The following is a 25,572-nucleotide window of genomic DNA, read 5'->3' as shown; positions in this document are numbered from 1 at the left end:
ACTTTGATCTCGCCGCAAAGCGGGTGCCTATGGGCGATAGTTCCAAACATTGCTCCTATGGCTGGAACTATTCCATTGAGATAGAAAGAGCACTTCCGCATTCCATTGTTACAATGAGAGTCAACGGGAGTGTCATTACTCTCTTACTATATTACTCTGGCGAAGCCCATGACGATTGGCCAAATGGTGGCGCTATAGCACTCAATTGAAAATGCAAACTTTGAACGTGCATATCTCATGAACCGTTTGACCGTTGGCAATGACACTTTGATACACATATGTGTCTCCTCATGCCGAACAACTTTCGTGTTCTGACTTTTGACCTCTGACCTTTAGATCACCCGTCATTTTGAATGATATGAAAAACAGTTAAAATGTATCTCCTCCCAGGGTCTTTGATCAAAATGCATGAAAACTTCTATATATATATATATATATATATATATATATATATATATATATATATATATATATATATATATATAGCTGCAAGCAGTGGTAGAGGGCCAAGGAATGCAGCAATAAGAAAAATAATGCAATTCACACAATAAGCGGGTCTGGTCTATTTGGGGTATGAACAGCAGCAATACTGCTGGGTGACCTAAGGTGGCTGCAGCCAGCCAGCTGTTGTTGAGCAGCCTGCACCGCTCAGTTCACACAGGTGTGATTTTTCTTATTGCTTGGCCCCGTCTTATCGCTGCTTGCAGCTATATTTTGGTCTAGTTTCTAAGTGTACTTGTTTAGGGGCTTGCGGGATAATGTTGTGATTCTCAAACATTTGTGTCATAGATAGACCCAAGATCTGTGTTAAAATGTTTAAAAAATATTCCACCAAGCTGAGAAGCTCACAAAGCGATGGAGGTTGGAGTTCGGCTATTTTCAAATACGGTAGCCAATGTCAGTGGTGGAAAAAGTATTCAAATGTTTTACTTTAATAAGTAAAAGTATCAATACTGCAATCAATGCATCGCAGTGAGCTTGTAGATATTGGCTATTTTCAAATGGTTGAAATGTATATAGAGCTGAAGTGGTTAATGTATGTTTTGTAATAATAATCAAAATCTACAAAGTAACTAGTAACTAATAACTATAAAAGTTTTCAAAAGGTGGCCTATAAGTGGTCCAGGCGCATGCCACAACTTTAAACATGACACGAGCTGCTCTGGCCTGAGAAATAAAAATAAATTGGAAATACTCAAGTACAGTAGTACAAATTGTACTAGGTTTAAACTTGTAATAGTACTCGCTTCTTTTGGGCTTGTTTTCATCATGGACCTGTGCTTACGTTATGTGACATGTCTCCAAATCTGGCAACACTGCGGGAACACTGCTTCCCAACTTCCCCGGCCTCCAACGCGCGTTCGATGCGAACTCACGGGGTCACCCGTCAGAGCGGAGTCTGGGTTCGATCCACTGCGCTGTGGAAGTGCGGAAGCACCTCGCCGGGCGACTCCGAACAACAAACAAACCGGACCGTTCTCAAGCCCCGTGGTGCGGCGGCGCGTGCTCCGTGGAGGAGCCGGAGCCTATATAGAACGCTCATGAAACGCTAGCTTCAACACACACACCCATGACACACAAGTACAACACAGTGCAAACAGCGCGGCTAAAACTGCGCCACTCTCTGACAGAACACCCAACGTCGCAGCTGGGCGAACTGGCTTATTATTTTGTCGGTGCGTGTCACCCGAAAATGGAATGAAAGAAGCGAGTGTGACGGTCGGTCATATCGTGTACCTTCCTAGACAATACACGTATACTACATCACATGTATATTTCTTTCAATTTGGTACACAAACGGAAGCCTGCGCCGCCTTTTTTTCTTTTTTTTAATGTTAGCCTCGTAGCTAACTAGCACATTGGCTAACGGAAATACAGAAGTGATCATCAGCTGAAGTGACGTGACTGGGAGCCGCCGGGTGTCTCAGGTGGGTGGAGTTTAACTTTAAACATGACACGAGCTGTCACACTGTGCTGCCACTGTTGTTGCTGATGTGTGTATGTGTGTGTGTGTGTGTGTGTGTGTGTGTAATAAGTCACTTTGTTGTTTTACCCAGATTTGTTGTTAGATTATAGTAGATTGTAGTAGACCTATATACTTTTACAACTGTAAAAGACCGGGTAGACAACAGTAGAGAGGGTGTGAAACCTTATTAGCCCCGCATGTGTGATCTCACCCAGTGATGATGGCAGGTGAGTGAGGTGCACTGAGGTCACACATGGGGCTTGCCAAACATGGTCTGAAATGTGTCACTCTCTTATTTTTGGTTGACTTCTTGCTGGTGAAAGTAAACCTTCCCAAAATAAAGGACCCCACTTTGTGAACCACAAGCATCCATGAATAATCCATCTAGAGGAGTGTCATATCGTATCTCATCAATGCACCACCAGCGGATATTTGCTCAAAGGATGATGCTTTTTCCTTCTTGTGTTGGAAGTTTGAACATTATTCATGATTTATTCCAATAAGTAACACAATAACATGTTCAAGGATTATACCAATATAATAATAGCTCGAATTTATATAACGCTTTTCTGAGTACCCAAAGCGCTTTACATAAAACACTAGGAACAAAGTTTATTCAAGAAAACAATGTGTAAATGTGTCCAAAATGAAAATCGATTTGTATAATTAAATATTAACGATTAATCGATTAATCGTGTTTGTTAATGTTAATGTTAATTTGTTAATGAACCCTACAAATAAAACATTCTAACCCCCAAGGGGTACCTAAGCCAAAAAAGTGTGGGAACCCCTGATCTATCATGTAGATGATTAACAATTTTAACTCTTGAGAGTTAATAAGGGTCCATTTGGTTACTAACTCAATCTTTTGGATGAGGACCACCTGGAACCCCCTCAAGGACCACTGGTGGTCCCTGGACCAGTGTTGAGCCAATTGATCACCATAGCAACCCCGGCCTGATTAGGTGAATAAGCCTATCTCACAGAATTTCCCCGCCCCCCTTAATACGCCCCCTTTCGGGGTTAGTGGTGATAGCGTGACGTCACTCCATAGACGCTACATGTTAACAGAGGTAATTTAAGAAGTCTACAACTTTTGTTTTCTCAAGGTAAGGTTTGTTCTATCTGTTCGAGCTGATTTACCATCTTGTTTGCTTCATAATAATATTGTTCTGTCACATTTTTACATTAGAAAATGTACTTAGATTCTCCAGAGAAAAAAACGTGTAAATGCTAATGTTAAAGACACCACTATTTACCGGAAGTGGGCGTGGAAAGCGGGCTGTGAGATAGGCCTATTCCCAACAACGGCTAAATCCTCCAAACCTGTATCTTGATTGGAGTCACACATGCACTCAGTCACTCGCACTCCTCTCAGTCATGCAGCTACACAGACACATCCCAGGCACACTTTGGTAGGCCTATAGCCCTGTCCTGTTTGGATGACAATATGAATATTGCCTTTCCAACAGATTTTCATTAAAAAAAGCGGGGGGGAAAAACGATTATTGATGATTAATTTTAATAATCGATTTCGGGTCCTATTATCGATTAATCGGACCCATCCCTAGGCCGTGGCTCAGCGGTCCAGGCACCTTGGCTGGTAATCCAGTCTGGCAGTGTGCCGCAGGTTCGACTCCCGATCCCGACGGCCTTTACTGCATGTCGCTCCCCCTTCTCTCTCCCATTTCCTGTCAGCCTACTGTCTGTCCCTCTATAAAAATATAAAATAAAGGCGAAAGCCGCAAAAAAACAACAAAGCAAAACGTTATAAAATATCACTGCTAGGTTAAAAACATAAAAGGCTAAGCAAGGGATGGTGGGGACATCTTAACCAGATGATTTTAGTTTGTATGAAAGCTTTCCTGGAGGGCTGCATAAATGCATAGTAAAGTAGTAGTACTGTACTCACCCACCACAGTGAGTTCTCTGTGGTGCTTCTGGCTTGGCTGGAAGCTCAAACAAACATAATTGGCTGTGCTTGCCATCCATGCCTTCTTTATCGTGACAGATTTTGTCTGGAATTCGCACAAATTGGTACACATTATCTCTTGTTGTGATCAAGATTTATAAGTCAGATTTTTCAGATCCTATTCCAGTTGGCTATGACTGCCTCCAAAGTTTGCAGTCCCTGGGTAGGCAACCCTGCCTGGTGGAGACCTGTGCTCCACACTTTTCTAGTTCAGATTAAAATTGTGTAGAAATGTGTACTATAGAGATGGGATTTATGGCTCTTTGAAGGGAGCCGGATCTCTGGGATCCGTTCCTTTCAAAGAGTCGTTCAAAAGACTGGCTCTTTTGAACGACGTTCCCGATGGGTGGGGGGGGGTGGGGGGGGGGGGGTGTCCCCCCAGGGCCTCCCTAGTGACTCCCCACTCCCCAGTGTCTCCCCAGTGCCCAGTGTCCCCCCCAGTCCCTCCCCAGTGTCCCCCCCAGTGCCTCCCCAGTGTATCCTGCTTAGGGCGCCAGCTTGCTCATGACCGGCCCTGGTTGAAACCCCCCTGCCCCCCTCCTCCTCTAAAAAGGAACGGCTCCCTACTGTGAACCGGATCCCATCGTTCCTTTCAAAGAGCCGTTCAAATGATCCGACTCGTTCACGAACGTCACATCTCTAGTGTACTAGTCTTGAGATATTGCCTTAAACTGTTTTGACTAGACAGTGTAGAATCAGAAAATTAGGGCAGAGGAGGGGGGAAAGACATGCAGCACAGGTCTCTGGAAATGAACCAGTCCAGGGATGTCGCAGTTATGTGGTTGAGGCTGTCTAGCCAGCTGCCAGCCCACCTCAGAAATTATAATGACCTTTTTATCCTGTGTCCTCCAACAGATTGTGGTGAACTACAATGGATAGGGACACAGAAACCACCTCTGAGCGAATCCTTTTGGAACCATACACATATTTGCTGCAGTTGCCTGGTAAGTTCTTCTGATATGCAACAGCAGGACATCTTTGTGGCGACTCTGAGAAAGGCCTGTAAACAAAAAGTCACAACTGACATCCACAAACATATTGGCTGGGTTTCCCAAACGCATATGGTGTAAGACTTGTAGTGCCGCACATGCTCAGATGCCCTCATAGGCCGCACACAGAAGCCTGTGAACATAGACATTTCGTGCATAGATGTGCCACGCAATGTATCCTCGTATGGTGTGGTAGGCCTCGAGTCTCAGGCCTCAGGCCCCTACTGTCAGCTGTCCAGCAGTCCAAATATTATTAAATAAAATTTCAGAATGGTAGACCTGAGGCCTACAATACCAGGCCTGAGGCCTGAGACTCAAGGCCTACCACACCATACCAGGATACATTGCGTGGCACATCTATGCACGAAAGCTCACATGCTTCTGTGTGCGGCCTATGAGGGTATCTGAGCATGTGCGGCACTAGAAGTCTTACACCATATGCGTTTGGGAAACCCAGCCATTGACTGTTTCAACAGTTCTCATTTGGGCCATTGACTGCACATCCTTCTCTGCAATTATAACACCCCAATCGCTCAGGACGAAGTTCACCGTCCTTTCAATTAGTAACACCCAGCGCCCAGGACGAAGTTTTATCCAAAAGACGAAGATTATTATATTATTGATATCACAACCGATCGCATCGCTCCAAAGCCTAGGAGCGCCTGTTGCGCAATACTCGACGTTGCGTAACAGTGGGACGTCATCGAAAATGTTCCCCCCCTGTTTAGCCGACGAGAACGAAAATCTTAAAACGTTAATAACTCACGATCTAAATCATCCCGTCCAATTCTAGAGAAGATCCTGTTAGACGGCCCACCGCGGTCCCGTCGCTAGTCGCGATAGAATTAATCATACCTTCCGTTCGGCTCTAGAGTGTTTTGGCTACATTTAGCTGCTACATCCACATCCGGGATAACATCCAGTCCGTCGGTAAAAGTGCTCCGCTGCTATAAATCGCTGGGCGCTATGATTTAATGGATTAAATAACCCCGGGCAATCGGGAGTGTTTAAGAGATGGCCAATTTCTTAGGCAATATCTTATTTTCATTGAGCTTTTCTTTTCCATTTTCCTTTCAGGAAAACAGGTTAGAACAAAACTGTCCCAAGCATTTAACCACTGGCTTGATGTTCCTGAGGACAAATTGCAGGTAAGAGCCTAGCCATTTCAATGCTAACATTCTGAACATTGTGATTATTGCTGGTCCGGGAAGTTGTAAGGAGGATCCTGCACTATAGCCTATAGCCTTTGTTTCAGTGCTGTAAATGTCATGGGAGAGTGGAGAGCTATATCTTGCACCACCACCTTAACTTATTTGCCATTTTTTACAATTTTGAAAAACCTTTTAAAATAATTCAAATAGCCGATCTACAAGCTCACACTTTTCTGTCATTCCAGCTAATCACAATTGGCATCTTCAATTTTCTGCCCTCACTTTTTATCCTCAATATGTACTTTGCTCAGCCAATCAAATCGTCGCTATGGGGTGATCAGCCAATCAAATCATCGCTAAGATTCACACGCGCACACAAAGCTGGGCATATGAGGGGCTAGCGCCCCTCAAAAATGGCAAATAAGTTTAGGGATAAAAGGTAAGGGGAGGCTAGATAGGCCCTGTATCTCCATCCAGATGGCAGTAATGTTTATAAAGGTATGATTGAGAGATAATCTGATCAGCGTCATTACTACTGTGAGTGCTAGGTGTGTGATGGCTTATCGTTCATGTCTGAGAGTTCGGGTGTTGGAAGGCAGATGATTTTAGAGGCAGTACGTGTGATGCTGAATTTAGTTTTTTATTGTAGATCAACATGTTAAAGAAGCACATTGGGGAACAGTATTGGTAAATGGTAAATGGTGCATTTATATAGCGCCTTTATCCAAGGCGCTTTACATAGATTGTGCATTACATTCACCCATTCACACTAAGGCTGTCCCCAAACATTCAAGGTTCAAATGTTCGCTCGTTAGGGTTGGCACTCGAATCTTAATTAATGGGCTTGAACCATTCGTTTTATTTTTTTTATTAAAACAAAAATATTATTTTTTTCCTTTTTTTTATTAACTCGAAAATATATCTTGGCGAGAATGCGATATGAGCATGTAAAAAAAAAAGTAGGTTTCTAGTGCATTCCTGTCAGAAGTTATGATTTTGTATATCTCCTTGTTCTTCTGTCCCTCTCAAGTCTACCGTGCACAACTGCACATTCATTTGGTGATTGGCCTGCAGCTGAGGTGATTGACCTTTCTCACCTTGTTCTGTGAGAACAAAAGAGTTCCATTGAATGGAATGTCTGACGTGTCTCACTCACTCACACACACACACTCACACACCCCAGCATGATCGCTGATAGAGGGAACCGTTCTTAGCAGCCATAATATATTAGCATCTATGCTCTCTAGCATCACATAGCCTATTGCTAAAAATAAGTGAACTTTGATCATTGTTAAGTAAAACGGTCACAGGTTCTGCTTTTGCCCTGTGCCCACGTCAATGCGCTTCTACACAGGTGGAACAAATGAACGAGTGACAGCTAACGAGTAAGCTACGCTGTCCTGCCAGCAAGCTCGCAGATCAGCTGTTTTCGCGGAGCCACTTGTGTGTGTGTGTGTGTGTTGGGAGAGACGAGAGAGATTGATAAAGAGCAGGGGAGACGCGCTGCGCTCTGATCGTTTTTTAAATTAATTAGAAACAAATGGTCCGGATGTTCGCTCGAAAATTCCTGCCAAAGTTCGAGTCCTAAAAAAAGGGCTAGGGTACAGCCTTAATTCACACACACATTCATACACCGATTGCGGCGGAAGCCATGCAAGGTACCAACCAGCACATCGGGAGCAATTTGGGGTTCAGTGTCTTGCCCAAGGACACTTCGACATGTAGACAGGAGGAGCTGGGATTCGAACCGCTGACCCATGGATCATTGGACGACCTGCTCTACCTCCTGAGCCACAGCCGTATTAGCCGTATTAGCCTGGCTCCAGCCCTGAATCACTAGCCACGCCCATTAAGAAAATATGTTCTGGCGATTCAGGTCGGTGACTACCTACGGCGGCGTCAGTGTCGTTCGAAAACCCGAACGCAGCAGCTGATTGGCCATCAGCCCCGTCACTCGACAGTTTCAGACAACAAACATGGCTGCCTCCACTGCGGTGACTCACGAGTCACGACCGTATCAATCTGGCTATTAAATCGGCGTATGATAAATAGTTTCTTTACAGAAACGACAGGTTTTATAAACATTATCATCCGACATATTTTACCGCTTTTGTTTACATGCTAGTAGCGCTCGTTGGCTGTATTTGTTTGGTTAGCAAACGGGTTAGCCATAGCCTCATGATTGACAACGTCATCTGCTTTCCTACTATTCTGATTGGTTGGTATGAACCAATCACCGAAGACTGCCGCTTTGACAACGCCCATCCCATAAACTGCTGAAATGAAAATTCAGCAGTGTCAGGCTAGAACAGTATAGGATGGGTTGAATTATGCTTTTGTAAAATAACAGACGCACATACATACAGTATAACATGGAATCTTTGCTGGTATTGTTGTTTATGGATGGAGAGAAATGGTGTGTTGAACAAAACGGTACTATTGTATGTATACAAATTCTGGTTAGGTCATTTATTCTTCTACTAATGCAAGTAGAATATTCTATCAGCTGAGTGGTTTTACTGGGTTCTAATCTGTAAAACTTACATTAGAACCCACTCTGCGTTCATGATTCATTTGAGGTTCGTAGCACAGCGTGGGTCTGAGCAGAAGGGAATGTATGAAGCGCACAGAAAGCAGGTTAACCTGTTGTTCAGTGTTCATACTTGGTTTGTCTGACATTTCAAACAAAACAAAACCATTTAGCCAGGGAATATTATCAGTCATCTGGGAATACATTTTCTTCACCAAATGTGTTTGTAAAGGTGTCTACTCTAACATATCCCACATTGGTTTCTATTCAACCACCCTAGGGGAACTTTTGACAGCTGCTGAAAGTTGGGGTACATAAACAACCATTATAAGGCAAAATGTTCTAAATTTTATTATGCTTTAAGTAGCATGTAACATGTCAAACTAGTGGGGGGGGGGGTTCATGATTCTGAACCCATTCCAAGCATTAGTTTTGCACAAAAACACTCCTTGGGCTAAATTCAGCCATAGCTACGTCTTTAGCCCAAGGAGTATTTTTTGTGCCAAACTAATGCTTGGAATGGGTTCAGAATCATGAAAACCCTATAGTTTGACCCCTAGTTTGGCCATAGACCCCCTAGTTTGGCCATAGCCACTTGCCCAAATGTGCCTAAATGTGCTGACCTCATCACATTTGTGATGACGGCTATGGACGTGTTTTTCGTGCAAAACTAATGCTTGGAATGGATTCAGAATCATGAAAACCCCTAGTTTGACATGTCACATGCTACTTAAAGCATAATGAAATGAACATGGTGGTTGAATAGAAACCAATGTGGGATAGGTTAGTAGACTCCTTTACAAACACATTGGTGAAGAAAATTCTTGGTAAGAAATGTATTCCCAGATTCTATTAATATCCTCTGACTAATTGGCAGACAGTTCTCTCAATCTCTCCCCAAAGCAGTTAATCATCATCATCATCATCATCATCATCATACTATCATACTTACTATATATATATATATAATATATATATATATATATATATATATATATATATAATCATAATTCTGACAATGTCTGAATGTGTGTGTGTCTGTCAGAAACACCGCCGTATCTCCTCACTGCCTGCACCAATCACTCCCACTTTTCACACAGGCATTGACCATAATAATATGGAGGTCTTAACGAAGCCCCTTTTTTCGATTTTACACATTAATGATTAATAATGAATTTATTAGTGAATTAAAAATGCGAAAACGCACAGTAACCCCTGCGGCCACAAGGGGGGGGGGGGGCAATATCTCACAACGGGTAAGGGCTAGTATATTTAACTAAGGCAAAGGAAAGTTGCATAATTCTGCAGCATAAACCATATGTTTTGTTATCACATTATACAGTAAGTACATATAGACATGATCCTTTAACCAGGAGGAGCTGAGCCAGTTTCAGAGTAATGAAAAAAAAATCCAATAACTAAATGTTACAAATCTACTGCAAATTCTCATGGGGCATCATGCAGAGATTATGGATTGGGGCTTTAACAAGCAGATGCTTGAATGCTCTAGGCGTTTCTGCTAACTTGCAGCTTTCATGAAAAATGGCTTATTGATTCAACATGTCCTTTACCCTCTGGATGTATCGCTAGCACGCATGCACGCTCTGTCTACACTACAGTCTCCACTTTTAAAAGGCTTTTCTGTTTTGGACTATGTTTCTTTCCTGAACTCTGCGATGAGGAACCCTGTTCTGTTTTACTAGTTGTCTACTACTTAGGAATCAGTACTTGAACTAAGTAACCTCACCATTTTAGAACCTTGTAAAACTTTGAGAAACTGCATAGCTGAAACATAGGCATTGTGACTGCTGAATAAAGACAGTTCACACTAGTTGATTTGTATTGAGATTTCTAGTTTTCACTTCATGCTGCTGGTTGTCCATTGGATGTTCTAATACATTGCTTGGTCAAATTGACTTCATGTCTTCCGTTGCTGTACAGACATTTGGAAATCCATTACTAGGGCCGAAACCTGTGCGACATCATAGTTAGGCAGGTTTTCTTTTTTTTTTTAAACAAGATTTTTATTATGAGAACGATGGCTTCTCGCATTGCAACTTTTCAGGAATAGAAATCCTGCAGTTTCTAGTAGCTTGGATTCCCCATCGATGATGTCACTGGTGGAAAGGTTTATGAACTGCCCACAGCCCTCCTATGAGGCACAGACTGAGTAGAGAAAAATTGTGCTATTTTGAAAAGTGGTCCTTTGCATATTAATTTTTAATATGCAAACTTGTACGTATAAAATGTATGTTACAGTTTAAGAAAATGGTTGGTTATCATCAGTGCTGTAGGTTTTTTCCGACGGTATACCATAATTATTACCTGTGCGACATGCACATATACAAGTAGGTACATGTGTCTCCTGTCACAGGCCTAATGGTGTATTTTATTTTATGTTATATATTATGTAATCTGCTCGTAAGGATCTGGAGTGTCAGTTTGGTATTCAATTGATCATTGTTTGCAAACCGTCATGTCGGTTTATTGTAATTGTTCATGTAAAGTGTAAAAAGTGTCCTGTAAGTCCATATGGGCTGGGCTTCTTCGGAAGCATGACACTTAAATAAAGAATCAATCATATACAGTATAGGCTATACGCTTGCACATGTTCAATGGATGAAATGATTAGCACACGGTATAAGCTTCTTTTACTTGTTTTAACCCATTCTGGGCGGGAACCCCTTTTGGTGTTTTAAGCATTATGTTATACTTTAGCTATTGAAAAATAGCAGATCTACAAGCTCCGCGCTATGAGCTTGTAGGTCTGCTATTTTTGAAAAATCCTGAATGCGGCACAAATCTTTTAATATATATTCTTTCAGGGTGAACGTTTGTTTCTTTTCAAAATCTTATTGTATTGTCAATAATATAAATATTAGGAATCATAGGGCAGACATAATGAAAAAAGTATTATTGCGCAAATCATGCCCCTTCAAGACAAAAAAGAAAAAACATTTCCTCCCCTTCAAGTCCCAAGGGCGAACGTTTTTAAGAGGCCCAGGGCGGAGATCTCCGTCAAGTTCAAGTTCATGGTCAAGTGCCCAAGGCGGAGATTGAAATAGGACGGAGATTAATGATATCAAAACCGATCGCATCGCTCCACAGCCTATAGCGCTTGTTGCCCAATCCGATGACGTGTCAAACAGTGACACGTCATCGAAAATGTTCCCTGCCTGTTTAGCGGATGAAAACGAAAATCTTAAAACGTTCATAACTCGCGATCTAAATCATCCCGTCTAATTATGAAAAAAGATCCTGTGTTAGACGGCGCTCCACGGTCCAGTCGCTAGTCGCGATATATTTATTCTTACCTCCCGTTGTTGTCGATCGACTCTAGAGTGGTGTGGCTATTGTTAGCTGCTACACAGACATTCACAACAACTTCCGGTGCGCCGGTAAGCCGGTAAAAGTGGTCCGGGCGCTATAAATGATGGGCACATTTTAGTAATGGATTAAATAGGTCCGGGCAAGCAAGGTGTTAACACTCCCATCGCCCAGGACGAAGTTCTTTGTCCTTTCTATTAGTAACGCCCGACGCCCAGGACGAAGTATTGTCCAAAAGACGAAGTTTATTGATATGAGAACGGATCGCATGGCTCTATAGCCCAGGAGCGCCTGTTGGGCAATCCTCTGTGACGCGCAAGAGTGAGACGTCATCGAAAAATCCCTCCCCTGTTTAGCTGATGAAAACGAAAATCTTAAAACGTTCATAACTCGCGATCTAAATCATCCCGTCTAATTATGAAAAAAGATCCTGTGTTAGACGGCGCTCCGCGGTCCAGTCGCTAGTGTCGATAGATTTATTCTTGTCTCCCGTTGTTGTCGATCGACTCTAGAGTGGTGTGGCTATTGTTAGCTGCTACACACACATCAACAACTTCCGCCGGTCCGTCCGAAAAAGGGGTCTGTGTTTATAAATCGACTGGGCGCTATAATGTAATGGATTAAATAACCCCGGGCAATTAAAGTGTTAACTCAAATCTTTGCCTTTGAGGGGTTCCTGGAATAACATATTTTCAGATGGGGGTCTGTGGCCAAATACATATAATTTTTGGGGTCCTTGACATGAAATATTGAGCACCACTGATGTAGAAACGGGTATTTCAGAAAACTGTCATTTTTAAAAATTCAACGTCAGGCCTAAATGGGTTAAACTTTGACACGGCACATAGTCAGTCTTGCAATAGTCAGTGGATGTAAATACAACTATGCTGTATTTCACAACTTGTTTGAGTGGTAAGACCTTCTACAAATGCCTTCTAAATCAGTGGTTCTCACCTTTCAATATTTTTCAAAATGGTTTAAAAATAGTGGATGTACAAACTCGCAACGATGCACAAAGTGACGTGCTGTGAGCTTCTAGAGCTGCTATTTTTCAATAGCCCTTTCCCGGGTTTTAATGGGTTAAAATAGCTGCTATGTGAGCTTGTAGATCAGCTATTGCCCAAAATAGGGCCATGGTGGTTAATTTAGTGATATCATAAATCACATTTAATTGAACTCGTGTACAAATGGAACCAAATGGACCCTTACAGGTCCATGGAGTTAGATTAACACCATTATACCATTACACCTGCTGTAGTAAGAACTTAACCCATTCTGTACGGGAACCCTTTTGGTGTTCTAAGCATTATGTTATACTTTAGCTGTTGAAAAATATTCTTTTTAAATCGTGGATGTGGCCCAAATACATCTAATTCTGTGGGTCCTTGACATGAAATAGTTTGAGAACCACTGACATGGAAACAGGGTTTTTCAAGAAAACTGTCAGGATTTAGAAGACATTTTGTAGAATCGTCCTCACGTCTAAATGGGTTAAACACACAGCTCTTGCAACCGGCTGCAGTTTACGATCCTTTCCATTCATGCTCCAGACCAGACTCCTCCTGTTGTGTAAACGGTAATCATGTGACACACCCCCAAACTGCTCAGAAGAGGAAGTGACAGCCATCTAGAGATAAACCATAATGTCACACATGAACACACTTCTTCAAATTACCAAGCTCTCAAATGAATATGCCTCCACCCCCCCATCTGAAAATATGTTGTTCCAGGGACCCTCCCAGAAGCAAAGATTTGAGTTAAAATGTTCACTTTTCACGACTTTTCAAAAATAGCAGACCTACAAGTTCACTCGGTGCTGCGCTATGAGCTTGTAGATCTGCTATTTTTTCAATAGCTAAAGTATAACAATGCTTTAAAACACCAAACGGGGTTCCCGCCCCAAAATGGGTTAATATTTTGTTGTATGACAAAAAAACAACAACTTAATGACATATTCCACCGTCATTTCTTTGTGGTATATATTGGCTTAAATCTGAAAAGGTAAAGGTCCCTGGCAATAGTTAGGGCAGTATAGTATAGTTGCAGATCAGCTTCTATTTCAGAATTCTCTTTAGTCCGATCAGGTTTTTTTATTTTTTTCCCCATCTAAGAAGGGGAAAGATCAATCGTAAATGCTTTTGGCACTTAACCCAGCAGTGCACATGTAGGCCATTTTTAGAGTGCATCTCTACCAAATTGAATTCTGTCCAGAAAAAGCAGTGTAGTGTTACTGTAGAGAGAGGAAGCAAAACGAGCATTCCAGTTTAGATCAGATGGTCTTAAAATATACACAAACAATTCTCATTCCTACTAAACCGTTCTCCAGCCATGCTCAGAGAAAATTGCCTTTTTTTTTTTCAAAAGCCCACATTTTCTTAGTTATCTTAAGTTTGGCCTCAAAACTAAACAAAGGAAGACAAATGAACAAAATTCAATTACACCCCCCACACACACACACACACACACACACACACACACACACACACACACACACACACACACACACACACACACACACACACACACACACACACACACACACACACACACACAGTCATGACCCACACCTTTGTTGATGCATGAAAGCATCTGGGAATTCCTAGTCTCATTCTTGTCATTGAATTATACAACATTATAATGGATATTTAGTCCTAATTAAAATGGCCAAAACATATATCAATTAAAATATTTTAATTGTCATGGGGGGAGTGTTATCAGCTCTTCATGTATCCGCTGCCTTTACCACTGCAGAATGCTGAGCCTGTCAAATCTCATTAGGATTAGCTGTTCAACAGGCCTCCTGTTGTTTTTAATATACGTATCCTTTCCAAATAGAGAAAGTCAGAAACTATCTCTCTCTCTCTCTCTCTCTGTGTGTGTGTAGGGATGCTGGTGGTCTTTGGAATTTGTCTGAACACACTGCATCCCTGTGATTGCATCTTAAAATGTACAATGAAAGCTCCCTCTGTTAAGCCTCAAGAGAAAATCCACGTTTCAGGGCTGTCATTGTTATTAGAAGTAACAAAATACTTAGTCATACAAAAGTGACATGGGTTAAGGCTCATTCATAGTCTGGATTTTCGGTGGTGAGGTGACCACCGAACTACAACATGACGTCACGAGCCGCGGTGAAGAGCAAACCACCTCCACCGCTCCAGCCCATCTCTGTTTTTACTCACCACCGCTCAACGTTATTTCAGCTCCGGTGGTCACCTCACCACCGAAGCGGTGGTCACCTCACCACCGAAGCGGTGGTCACCTCACCACCGAAGCGGTGGTCACCTCACCACCGGAGCGGTGGTCACCTCACCACCGAAAATCCAGACTATGAATGAGCCTTAAGGGTTAGAAAAACAGAGACACAGTGGATGTCTCTGTCCTCAGACCATCATCAACACTGATTCTGAATGACCAATCATAAAAAGAAAAGCAAACCACTGATTCTGAATGTTGCCATGTTGGCTAGAAATACCGGTAGGCCCATTAGAGGTAACCAGTGGTAATGAAGCTGATCGAAGGCAGAGTGCCATCCATCAGCCCATTACCACTGCTGAGGCCCAAGGGACGGCAAGAAAATGAACACCATATAACATAATATACAACCCATAGAGCAAACGAACAACAAATCAATCCAATATTATGACATTTATGATGATATATTGGGTCTAATACACTGTCTCTGCCATCATAGAACTCTTCTCTCTCTACATTTTTTCAGACCTTGCTCAAGTAGAGTAGTAGACCTGTTTATTCAGCTGTTGTACTGTACTTCTGTTTTAGAATAAGAGTAATGTAACGGACAATTTTACCCTTCCAATGTGTCCTATCGTCTTTGGCACAATGGCACGTTAATTCACAGATATGGATAGACGGTGAAACAATCAGATTGATGTGCAAGCAAAGATTCCAGTTTTAGTTGTATTTATTGTAGTTGCAGACAGTTGTAATGAATGAACATACCAGTGATATTGCATTGTAATTACTGTAGTGATTCTCTGTCTGCCTGGCTGGTAAGAACTGTCTCCTCCCCCAGTACCTGTGTCCTCATCACTGCACCTGTGATCCTCTAAATAGCCTAAGGGCCGATTCATACTCCTATTTTAGTCCTGGGAAAAAAAAGTCGTTTCGGGAAAGGTCCCAGACCTCAAGTTAGTTAGGCTCTATAAAAGTAAATTCATACTCCCTCACGGCTAGCGCCGAAGTTGCTTGTAAATATTGGAGGTCCTTGACGTGTGTGTGTGTGTGCGTGTGCGTGAGCTCGTTAAGCACGTGATGCGTTGTGGGAGCAGAGGTATCTCGTGTTTTTTATGTGAATGTGTTGTTCATTTGTATACTAGTATAGGGTTGTAATTATTTTAGACCGTATTTGTTTTATTGAAGTTGATAACTTCCCGGCCACAAGCATTTGGAAGGTGGCTTCTTGCGTCTCTTCCAAACTACCGGTGTTTTCTTGGCTTCCGACAAATTGAACTCAAAGCTGAATGAGAAATTGAGAATGAATGAGGAAATACCGCTGTAGTGCTTTTATGATTTCGGCTCATCAGAACTTTTCAGTGCCACCGAAGCGCCGACTTTAGTACAGTCTTTTTTATACAGATAGTAGCATGTGGGCTTCATTCACGAGCAGAATCTTGCTTAGGAAAGGTGGTTGCTCCTGTGAAACAACCTGACAAGTTCACGTTCACTTTAAAAAGTATTTCCTTGTGGGTTCTTACCACACAATAGCTAGTTGAGGAGGGAGCAGGAATATTCTACTACACTAAGTACACTTATAATCAAAGAGAGGCTCCCCTCTTTGCTCTCTCTCTGGCAGCGCTGTGGTATATTTGGCTTTAAACTCTTGCTGAACCCATGCAGACTGAGTGCCCTCCCTGTCGTCATTAGCACACTGCTGCCAGGAAGTGGCCGCCATGGAAACGACTCCGCCTCTAGATAAGATAGAGGCAGTGTGGCACACTCTCTCATTCATTTGGCTATTACATTCTTTATCAAAAAACCATCTGTGCATCATCTCCACACTGTGTGTGTGTGTGTGTGTAGCAGTCGGAGCAGGGTGACGGAGGGGGCAGGGAACTCCCAACCTGCACACATCATCTGCCTGTCGACCTTTCATTTCAGTAAGCCCGGTCTGCCCTCAACTCTGATCACATATTCTTCTGAACGTCTAAATGTTGCTTTTCATTTGGCTGTTGCCATGATTTTCAGTGTGGCGGACAGATGCAGAGTGAGACCTCTGACAATGATCTTCTTGTTCTAGTGGTCTCCAGAACAGAGAAATCATTACCATTTAATGTGAGCAAACGAGCATCATTAGTGACTCTGCGAATGCCAGTCTCTCTCTCTCTCCCCATCTGGCATTTTGTCTGCTAATATTGACATATTGGGGGGGGGGGGGGGGGGGGGGGGTGAGGTAATTAATGTGTTCCAATAGAACTAGTACTCAACACTTAGTCCCCTCTAAAGGCTTGTGCCAGTATGTAAATAACTAGCCTGTTTTGGTGTTATTCCATGTCAGTCTGCACTCCTATGCTGTGATGGAGTTTTTGCATTCTTAATGGTTCACTGAGTATAGTTTGGGCAGTTTCCCCGCCAATAACCTCCCGTGTTAATCAATGAAGTCTTAGCGAGACGTAAAGGCACTAAAACAGGAGTTATGCAGCGGCTTCTTGTGGCTATAATTGGATTTGCCCAACAAACGTAGACACTCCAAACTTGTTTGAAAAATTACTTATTTTTACTTTGGCTTGATTTTTTCCCCCCTGTTATTGTCATTACCCGAGGCATTGTTGTTTCTCATGTGATTTGTTTAGCTGTCTTCGTTGTATTCTGGGTTCCTTTATCTCACTGAAAAGTTTAATTATACAAGCTCCCAGAATGCTTCATGTAATGAATATATTATCCTGGAGTAGTACTCTGTTCACTAAATAATAACCCCACTTCTCATTTAGGTATCTTGTCTGTCTCTATCAACTTCATGCTGCTGTGTGTGTGCGTGCGTGCGTGCGTGCGTGCGTGCGTGCGTGCGACCGTGCGTGCATGTGTGTTTCCTCCCCCCGAGTGGCTCAGTAAGGTGGCAGGGTGAGTGAGTGTCGGGGCCCTGCTGAGGGAAAGGTTGTGTTTGGAGGATAAACTGGCCCAGCCTTGGCCCTGTGCCCGACCCACTGAGCCCGTCTTTGTGCTCCCCAGCTACACACAAACAGCTTTCACTACTACCAAGGCACACTACTCGTCTTTTAAATGAGCAGAGCACTCCAGCCAGCCACATGGGCGGACAGACAGATACCTGACAGCACAGCACAGCACTATTGCCTTTGCCTGTTGGTTGAACACCTTCAAGTAAATCATAATACTCATTCAGGCTTCTCTGTACAGAACTATACTATGTTCTATACTGGAGATGGAGAGTTTTGTCGGACACAGCACCCCCTCGTGGTGGAATAACTTTAGAAATGAGATTTACCAGCCAGCTTGTTGACTCAGAACATACTAGTATTATATTGGCCTTGTCCTTCAAAATAGTATTAGCCTTGTCCTTCAAAATGCAGGACAAGGCTACGGTTTGTCTAACTGCTGTCAAATGATTATGTGCCCCAACATTCTCTCTAGTACACCGCGGTCTGAGGTATTGTAAAAATCGCACTTGTGTGAAGTGAGGGGCGCTCTTATCATCATCATACATCAGCCAATCAAATCATCACATTCCATGCTACAAACACACCTACACACAGTGACAATACCAATCTGTGATAGATATAAAAATCACACCTGTGAGGTGCGCTCTTATGCATACATGCATACATACATGCATGCATGCATGCATGTATGTGCATACATGCATGCATGCATGCATGTATGTATGTATACATACGTACACACGCGGTTTAGTCTAACTTGGACTCAGGGGGGTGGACGCCTCTGCCTTGCATAGTCCCCAGTGAATAGGCAGGTTGCTATTCACTGGTAACCTAACTTTGGTTTTTAAATATCAGAAGGTGTTGTAGGCTTGGATTTTACTAAAAAGCCCCCATTTTTACATACATACATACATACATACGCTTGGACTTTACCAGGTATGCCATCTGGTGGCTAATAAACCAAACACAAATCTCAGAAGTTGGACTTTTAGGACAGTGCAATAGAGCATGCTTTTGCCTTTTTTTAAACCTTACCCATTTTAACTACATACATACATACATACATACATACATACATGCATACATACATGCATACATACATACATACATACATGCATACATGCATTCATGCATGCATGGATGCATACATACATACATACATCACCCATTCACTGTCAATGGGAATTTAATCTTTGTAGGACAAAAATGGCTGATTTGCTCGTCCACATGACGTAAATTCTCCATTCATTGTTTATGGGAATTTAATGTTTGTGTAAGATGAAAATCTACACTATAGCTGAATATAGGAGGGGCTAGCGCCCCTCAAAGATTTGAGTGCTTAGAGCTTCATTTGAGAAATGTCACATTGGCCTAGGCTATTATAGCGCCACCAGGAGGCCACAACCTGACCTGCCCTGGTGGAGACCTGTGCCCAGAGGGGCACTTTATCTAGTTTGACTATCAAGCTGGATGTGCTTCAGTATACGTAACACACAACATTCCGACAAACACAATCCTCTACAGTACACTACTGGGTGTACTGTTTACTGTGTTTACTGGAGTTGTGATCACATTTTAGGCACTTGTTTTTCCCCTGGCTTCACATGAGTGTAAATGGGACCACACATTTGTCTGCTTCAGACAAAGCTCAGCTCCGGTCTGAAGTGAGTGGTGCAACAGTGGGACTCTAAACATAGGGACATTGGTACTCTGAACATAGGGACATTGGTACTCTGAACATGGGGACAATGGTACTCTGAACATGGGGACATTGGTACTCTGAACATAGGGACATTGGTACTCTGAACATAGGGACATTGGTACTCTGAACATAGGTACTCTGGACATAGGGACATTGGTACTCTGGACATGGGGACATTAATACTCTGAACATAGACATTGGTACTCTGAACATAGGGACATTGGTACTCTGAACATGGGGACATTGGTACTCTGAACATGGGGACATTGGTACTCTGAACATGGGGACATTGGTACTCTGAACATGGGGACATTGGTACTCTGAACATGGGGACATTGGTACTCTGAACATGGGGACATTGGTACTCTGAACATGGGGACATTGGTACTCTGAACATGGGGACATTGGTGTTTAAAAATCACCCCCGTGTGAACCGAGTTGTGCAACTCCGTGTGGGGGTCCCCGGTGGGGTCCCCGGAACTTCCAGACCCACAGGAACGCGCCCAGGGTGCCGCCCCGGTTCCAGCGAGCGGTCCCGCGTCCGAAACAGTTGAGAAATGACAGAGTTAGTGTGGGGGAATTAGCATTTAGCAGACCTCTCTCTCTCTAGCAGGCAACAGTGCAACACTATCTCTCTCTCTCGGTTTATAGCACTAAAACAAAACCAAATAAAACGTCCTCAAAAGGATTACACTAGATCAGTTAGTGTCCTTGCACTGTCCATAAACTAAACCCAAATGTCCAAAAGAAAGCAAAATGCCAACCAGTCTATGCCGTGATTGTGGTTAGTTATAGTTAGTCTCTCTTACCACCCTCTAACTCTTTCGCACAGTTTGTCCTTTAATAGAAAGTCTTGATCCAAGAAATCCAATAATCCACAATAGAAAAGTTAATTTCATCCAGTGTAGTGCTAGTGGTATCCATCCAATAAGATCCAATAGAAACTAATTAAGCAAGACTTGGGGAAATACCCTCGTTTGTACGTCCAGTTGTCTCCCTCTGTTCACAGGACTGCCAGAGCCACTCTCTCCACTCCAGGTGCCACCAATGACTCAATCAGTCTCCTGATAAGTTTGATTGATTGAAATATTTATTAACAGTTTGCAGAATTACAGTACATTTCAAACACAACTCAATACAAAGACTGTTAACTGTGAGTGGATGACCCAATAAAGCATTGCACTTGTTTACAAGAGGGTCCACCTTGTTCAATTTATCAAAACATTTAGAGACGTACAAATAGACACTTCTATATATAGCCAAAGTACAGAACAGGAATTCATCATAAAGGAGGTAAAAAGGGAAAAGAAACGTATACAGTGAGGGGAACACCTCACTGGGGGGGGGGTCTTGGGCAGGGTTTTCAAATCAATGCCAGACTCAAAGTAATAATATGCACCACAGGCATATCAAGAACATAAAAATCACTTCTTATGAAACATAAATCAGCACATTAATAGAAAATAAATCAAAATGTAAACGAATACATACATAAAGTATTTAGTAACACTATCCAGTGCTAGTAGTTAAGGTGAGCTACTCATTGCGGATAGCATTTATTCATAAAGTGATTATGAAGCACACAAGCAAGCACCCCACGGCTGTGTTTGTGTTGAGGTTGACAGTGGGGTCATGTTGGAACTGTTCGGATACGCCAACACAGCAGGCCACCCGCGTCGTGTCATCTCTCCAGGGGGTCAAAGTGCCCTGAGCACTGGACTGTCCCCTCTAATTAATTTAACATGTGACTACATCCCCCTATGGTTTACATTTATTCCCTCCATATGCTCCCATGACAGGCAGAAAATGGGTTTTACAATAAGCTGTTGAAAAGTCGGTTCCAGTGCTGACTCCACTTCCTCTTTCTGTTTGCCCGTTTAGATCTGATAACAATAGTGCAGGGTTGTGAGGGCATGGCACCCTCTACTGGCTATTAGCTGCAACACAATCCTTAAAAAAAGATATACTGTTCTTAGGCATTTTGTATTTTTGACATAACTTCAGAATATAATTGACAGCAGTATAAAACGAAAAAAATAACTGACAGATACATTATGTAAATGTTCCAGATGAATACAAATAAAGTATATAAATGCAATAAACAAGAAAAAACATCACAAAACAGTTAAACAGTGACAGATGGTAACAAACAAACAAAACGACAACAGGACAGACACTCTGGCTCTCAAACTCCTCCAGCACAAATTGTGCCCTCTTAGAGGGATATATCAAATTAATTATAGACCTATAGAAACATCATTTTTGTATTATGTTATCTATTGTGTAGGAGGGGTTAGCGTGCATTGAAATGGTCAATGAAGGGTGCAACACAATCCTTGATGGAATCATTCATGATGCCTTTGTGTTGCTTTGAAATTGAATGATGTAATAGTTTTACTTTTAAAGGTGTAAAAGGATCATTTGTGTTGTGATGAAAATGTCTTGCATTTGCATTTTTCTTGTCAAAACACAGATTGTTAGTGTTCCTGTTTCTGGCTAGTGAAAGTAGTGATAGACAATATTTCAATTGTTTTGCTTCCAGCTACTATTTCAACATTTCAGATACTATAACTTTCCTTGCTTTGCCTTGCTTTTTTCCCCCAAGAAAATGGGGAATCGGAAAGCTGGATGATGAAATTGTCAGAAGGAAATTGACTTTGTCAAATATTCTTATTTTTTTGTATTTATTATCTGAAATGTCATTCCTGTTGAATGTCACGTTTGTTCTGTGTGGACCCCAGGAACATTAGCTGTTTCTTTGCACCAGCTAATGGGGATCCTAATTAAACTCTATACCCTTTATATAATCACCGCTATCTTTATGTTACGCCGTGTTCAGGTGATCATAGAGGTGACTGAGATGCTGCACAACGCCAGCCTGCTCATCGACGACATCGAGGACAGCTCCAAGCTGCGGCGAGGCTTCCCCGTGGCCCACAGCATCTACGGCATCCCCTCCGTCATCAACTCCGCCAACTACGTCTACTTCCTGGGCCTGGAGAAGGTGCTGACGCTGGGCAGCCCCGAGGCCGTGCAGGTGTTCACCCGTCAGCTGCTGGAGCTGCACCGCGGCCAAGGGCTGGACATCCACTGGCGCGACACGTACACCTGTCCCAGCGAGCAGGAGTACCGCGCCATGGTGCAGCGCAAGACGGGCGGCCTCTTCGGCCTGGCCGTGGGCCTCATGCAGCTCTTCTCCGAGTGGAAGCGCGACCTGAAGCCCCTGCTGGACACGCTGGGCCTCTTCTTCCAGATCCGCGACGACTACGCCAACCTCAGCTCCCGCGAGTACAGCGAGAACAAGAGCTTCTGTGAGGACCTCACCGAGGGCAAGTTCTCCTTCCCCACCATCCACGCCATTTGGTCACACCCGGAGAGCACGCAGGTGCAGAACATCCTGCGGCAGCGCACGGAGAACGTGGACATCAAGCGCTACTGCGTGGACTACTTGGAGAAGGTGGGCTCGTTCGCCTACACCCGCGAGACCCTGCGGGGCCTGGAGGTCGAGGCGTATGGGCTCATCAGAGACCTCGGGGGAAACCCCGAACTGGAGGGCCTGGTCAAACACCTCAGCAAAATGCACCAGGAGACTGAAACGGAGGCTGAGAGAGGCGCACAGTCTCTTTAACTAATATTCACGTAAACACTCACTCAGGACACAGCCCTTCCATCTCCATTGAGACAACGGGCCCGATTTACTAAGCTGTTTTTCACACATATTTTGTGTGTAAAGGAATTTTCCAAACTTCCCATGTTAGTAGTCTAGAATAAGGAATTCTAATGACATACAGCATGTAAGTCTCTCTCCGAGCAGACTTGAGAGAGCGGCAAAATTCAGACAAAAAAAAAGATAACTGAATCAGACTACTAACGTGGGAAGTTTGGAAATTTCTAGGGATGCACCGAAAGGGAAATTCTTGGCCGAAAACCGAATACCGAAGAGCCGAATAATATATATTTTTTCCTAACATGCTGTCATGGCCGTACCTTAAAGCTACCTGATTTATGGCAAAAGACATGATTATGGCAAAACGTAACTTAAATAATAATCACTATTATGGGTCCATAAAACATTTATTCAGCACTTTTGAAAGCATTAATTGCATACACTATTTGGTGCGGACGAATATTCGGTGCATCACTAGAAAATTCCTTTTACACCCAAAATATGGGTGTAAACAGCTTAGTGAAACGGGCCCATTGACTTTGCCAATGGGCCCTTTATTGCATATACAGTCACCAAAGCTAAATCATTAGCCATAAAACAGTCTAAACACGTTAAAGTATATCCATCTTTATACAAGTGTTGGCTCATGAATGTGAACCGTTTCACAATTAGATAAAGGTTGCCCCCGTCTACCATGAAAATCAGTGCACGCGTACAAACACAACTTTTACTTCCAATGTGTTTGTAGACGGTGCAACACAAACCCAAACCTCGACCTTGTGTGCTCGAGTGCCTCTTTGATATGTTGCACAAAAACACTTAACATACGTACATATCACCAAATCGTCTAGAGCCTCTGTGTATGCAAGTAAGTATAGTATGCAAGTAAGTGTAATATGCAATCAAACTGGAAGAAATTGAATTGAGATGGGGGATTTATTTATTTATTTATTTCTCTCCAGGATATGAAAACCTTACAAGTTTGCATTGAAGCTTAAAAGCCTTACAGTATGTGTGAGGAGGCGTTATACTGCAAATGTATTTTTTTTATATTGGCCCAATTGGAAAATTATGTTTCACCAGTGTGAAGTCCCTTTTTGAGAGTGTGAGAGAGACAGATTTTTGTAATCTCTGAAAAGTATGTTGCCAGTGCCATTCATGTAGGAAAGACATCTACCACTGAAATTACTATTTTATTATGTAACAAACTGAGAATAACTCTGAAATGATTCTGTTTTGTCTGAGTTTTGGTCTTTGTCAGATCTCATGCCGAGTGTGTCCCTGGCTTATGTTTGTTTCTGGTATAGTTTCGAAACCTTCCTCAAGTTCCTCTTAACTTAAGAGTGTCAAGACAAGTTCTTTTCATGACATTTGTGAACCAATATTCTATGTTTCTGAAAGTATATGTGTTTTTTAAATAAAACCTAGTAGGCCCTATTATATGCGTTTTTTAAATAAAACCACCTTGAAATAAAACATAAGCTGTGATTTCACAGTTAGCTGTACTTAGGAGATCACCAGCACCATCTACTGTGTGCATTGGGATAATATAATATAACAAATAAACTATTGCTAATGATCCCTTGGTAGATGGATACTGCATGACTGTTAAAACACTTTTTTTGCATTGGTATTCACCCATTTAGATTCTACAAATGTCTGACAAATCATGACAGTTTTCTGAAAAACCCTATGTTTCTATGTGAGTGATGGTCAACCTTTTTCATGTCAAGGACCCCCAGAATGATCTGTATGTGGCCGTGGAATATGTAGTTCCAGTCTCCCCCAGAAGCAAAGATTTGAGCTGAAAACGTTCACAAAGAATATATATTAAAAGATTTGCACCACACAAGCTTGTAGATCTGCTATTTTTCAATAGCTAAAGTATAACGTATAAAGTTGATAGACGTGTGTTCCCACAAATACATCCAGGTTCTTTCTAGGGCTGTGCTCCCTTATATCACTCACCTGCCTCCCATAGACATGCGCTAACCCATAAGCTATTACAAAACGCATAAATATGAACTGTAACACACATACGCTTTGCAGTTGGCCTGTAGCACTCAAGGTTAAATTTCAGAGCAACATGGTTGGTTACACATGTTGAATTTAACATGAGTTAGACTTCTATGAT

General features: G+C 42.5%; 1 protein-coding gene across 1 annotated transcript; it reads left to right on the top strand.

Annotated features, from left to right (window-relative positions):
• The first annotated feature begins 1,533 nt into the window (after positions 1-1,533).
• On the top strand, positions 1,534-25,148 carry ggps1 (geranylgeranyl diphosphate synthase 1). Its single transcript, XM_079513312.1, has 4 exons — positions 1,534-1,928; positions 4,794-4,882; positions 6,005-6,075; positions 22,611-25,148. The coding sequence occupies exons 2-4, from the start codon at positions 4,810-4,812 to the stop codon at positions 23,397-23,399; spliced, it is 933 nt and encodes a 310-aa protein (XP_079369438.1). The 5' UTR covers positions 1,534-1,928; positions 4,794-4,809; the 3' UTR covers positions 23,400-25,148.
• Positions 25,149-25,572: the final 424 nt, after the last annotated feature.

The sequence above is a fragment of the Electrona antarctica genome (genome assembly GCF_951216825.1).
Source record: "Electrona antarctica genome assembly, chromosome: 10".
NCBI lineage: Eukaryota > Metazoa > Chordata > Actinopteri > Myctophiformes > Myctophidae > Electrona > Electrona antarctica.
This window is presented reverse-complemented; position numbering and strand designations above follow the sequence as displayed.